We start from the raw sequence: 2,895 nt of genomic DNA, 5'->3' as shown, positions 1-2,895 counted from the left end.
GTGTATATTTTTTTATGATTAAAAAAAATCCGATCACCGCGACATGGATTAATGGCGAGTGGCAACTCGTGTACCGCGCGCTTTAAACTCGTGTGCGGGAAAAACATGTCGTTTTACTAACTTTATATTTTTATCCTGCTCGATCGACGACGACGAGTGGACGAATGCGCGTTAACCTTAATTTTGATTAAACCATCATATTCAAAAAAATGTGCTGCTTTTGTTTTCATATTAGAATTCCATGATTATAAAGCACCTAAGTTAATATTATTAAGCATCAAAACTTAAAGGAGAGAAAAAAACAATTGCTCATCAGCGTAATTATATTATTTATTATTATGTTGGTATAAGTTTGTATCAAAATCTAGTACATGGAAAGGTTGTTTTAATATAATTTAATTCATAATAATTTAAATGCAGTATTTTTAAATACGGTAGCAATTTTTTATGAATAAAAATGAAGCTACTTGTATTTTGTGTTATAAACCATTATTATGTATATTATGAAATATTACGTATAAAGTCAGGATACAATGTGTTAGTTTAATAAAAACACGAATAATATTCCTCGTTCCAAATGTGCCGCATTTTTATATATTTATGTAAACCAATAGGTTCCCAAAGACAGACTGTGATTATATGTAAATATTTATATACTCGAATATTATATATTGTATAATATAATCATATTTTGTTGTAAATAACGTATAATATATGAGACAGTCAAATATCCACAAATATACAAAGCGTAGCTATGTAATAGCATTGTCATTGTATTACTTTTTTATAGCCCAGTTGTTAATCATTTACATGTCACATGACAACACGTATTGCAACGAATTGTTAAATCTAAAATTTTAGTATTTGTATTGTGTATGTAATTGTTTAAAATAAAAAGATAAACTACAACATCCGCTTCGCTAGTCAAACTGTCTGTTAAAAAAATAAATGTGTGTGTGTAAAAATATTGCTTATTATTTCTACGCCTTATTCTTGCAATATATTTTTCCCCTCCCTTTCCTCATTGATCTGATCAAAATCTTTAGTATTTTTAATTTTTAAGTATTATGTTTTTAGGGTTCCGTACCTCATAGGAAAAAAACGGAACACTTATAGTATCACTTTGTTGTCCGTCCGTCTGTCGAGACCCTTTTTTAATATTTAATATTATTATGAGAAAAGATTAGGGGTTGATTCGGATATGACGGCTGATAGAGATGCATTGAATAGTATATACTGTGCCGACCCTCAATAGGGATAAGGACAGGTTGATGATGATGATTGATTATGAGAAAAATCACTGATTTTTAAATTACAATATAGAATCAATATAAAAGAATAACCGAAATTAGACTTAATGTTTTGCACATAAAATACAAAACGAAATATAGTCATAAAAAGTGTTGTAGTGATTATCATTTTATTTCAGTCTAATTTAGTTTCCATTAATAACCTAATCGAATGTTTAAAACAATATTTATTTAAAACATTTAAAATAAAAGAATTAAAATGAATAATTATTTTATTTATTTGTATGTTTAGATAAATGTAATACATTGTTACATTAATTTAAAACTAAACATAGATAAACAGTTGATGCATTTGTTTTATTAATTCAATTTTTTTAATACTTTTACAAAAATAATACATTTAGATATTCAAGAAGTCTTCACAAAGTTGTGCTTTAAAATTGTGCGGAGTTTATTGATTTACATTATTTTAGAAACATTTATATAGAGTAAATGTTTATTCTACACCTACGTATCTAATATATCGCAGAAAATATTCAGTTCACAATAAAATTATATAGAAGATAATATTATTTTATAGTTTTAATAGAATATATTTGACACGTACATAACACAGAGAGATTGATTGTTATATAAATATATGTTATAGAATTTCATATAGAATATTCTTCTAATTTACTTATTTATAACTTTATCGAGTTCGGCTTTGTATGCTGGTAGTTCCACATCGTCCCAATGAAGTGTAACTTTATCAAAAAACCTGAAAAAGAGGATGAGGAGAAATTATTTTGGTATAAATTATTGTTTTCATTCTTTCTAGTACCGGAACTATATTTAGAAATTATCGAATTCAGTAGCGGCGTGAGGGTAGGGCTAGGTGGATCAACCGCCCAGGAGTCCGGGCAAAAGGGTGCGCCGCAGGCACCAGAGTCGGTTATCAGGGACGCCTGCAGTGCCCTTACCCTTTAGAAGAATCTAGCCAAGCTAGCTAAGAATTTAGATTTTCGTTTAGCAGTTTAAAACCGGCCCTGATCCAATTCATCGCTCTTCATTTGCTATTCAGCTGTGCAAATCTTACTTTATGATGCAAACTAAATAAGTTGCTAGAACATTACCTCGTCTGGATCTCAGACAGTACTATTTTCTCATGTTCGCTGAGTCCGCTGTCCAATATTTCGAGTGTGTCAACCATTTGTTCGACATTGAAGAAACCGCAGATATTGACGTCGATGCCGGGTTGATTTAACGTGAACCAGGACGCGATGCGGGCTAATTCAACATTCTTACTCTGGAAAAATAGAAAACAATACAAGTTTGTGCACTGCACTATACACACAATATGTAGAACACAGCATTTAGCATTCACGCCATCTATTAGTCCATTAGTATTAGACCAACGCGTAGACGCTTTCTTCGTCTTAGGTTATAATAAAGAATAATAATAATTAATAAGAAAGAGTAATAGGTTAATACTTTGCAGTAATCGGAGGCTCGTTTGCAGATAGCCTTAACATCGTCACTGGCCGGATGCCATGGCTGTGGGCCTTTGTTAGAGAGCAGACCCATGCCAGTAGCCGCAGCGTTGATCACGCCTACACGTTTGCTCTGAAATAATTAACAAATTAGATTATTGTTACATGGATAT

General features: G+C 31.1%; 1 protein-coding gene across 1 annotated transcript in view; it reads right to left on the bottom strand.

The window, feature by feature from the left end:
- Window positions 1-1,610: 1,610 nt before the first annotated feature.
- The window catches only part of LOC106126115 (L-galactose dehydrogenase), a 6,704-nt gene continuing 5,419 nt past the window's right edge, over window positions 1,611-2,895 (bottom strand). The window contains exons 4-6 of the mRNA XM_013323581.1: window positions 2,724-2,863; window positions 2,366-2,538; window positions 1,611-2,010 (exon numbers count right to left, since the gene is read on the bottom strand). Coding sequence (XP_013179035.1) covers window positions 1,926-2,010; window positions 2,366-2,538; window positions 2,724-2,863 — 398 coding nt within the window. The 3' untranslated portion in view covers window positions 1,611-1,925. The remainder of the gene's footprint in view (window positions 2,011-2,365; window positions 2,539-2,723; window positions 2,864-2,895) is intronic.

This window comes from Papilio xuthus, unplaced genomic scaffold (genome assembly GCF_000836235.2).
Source record: "Papilio xuthus unplaced genomic scaffold, Pxut_1.1 DF825017.1, whole genome shotgun sequence".
NCBI classification, from domain to species: domain Eukaryota; kingdom Metazoa; phylum Arthropoda; class Insecta; order Lepidoptera; family Papilionidae; genus Papilio; species Papilio xuthus.
The sequence above is the reverse complement of the archived record's forward strand: the minus strand, read 5'-3'. Positions and strand labels throughout refer to the sequence as shown.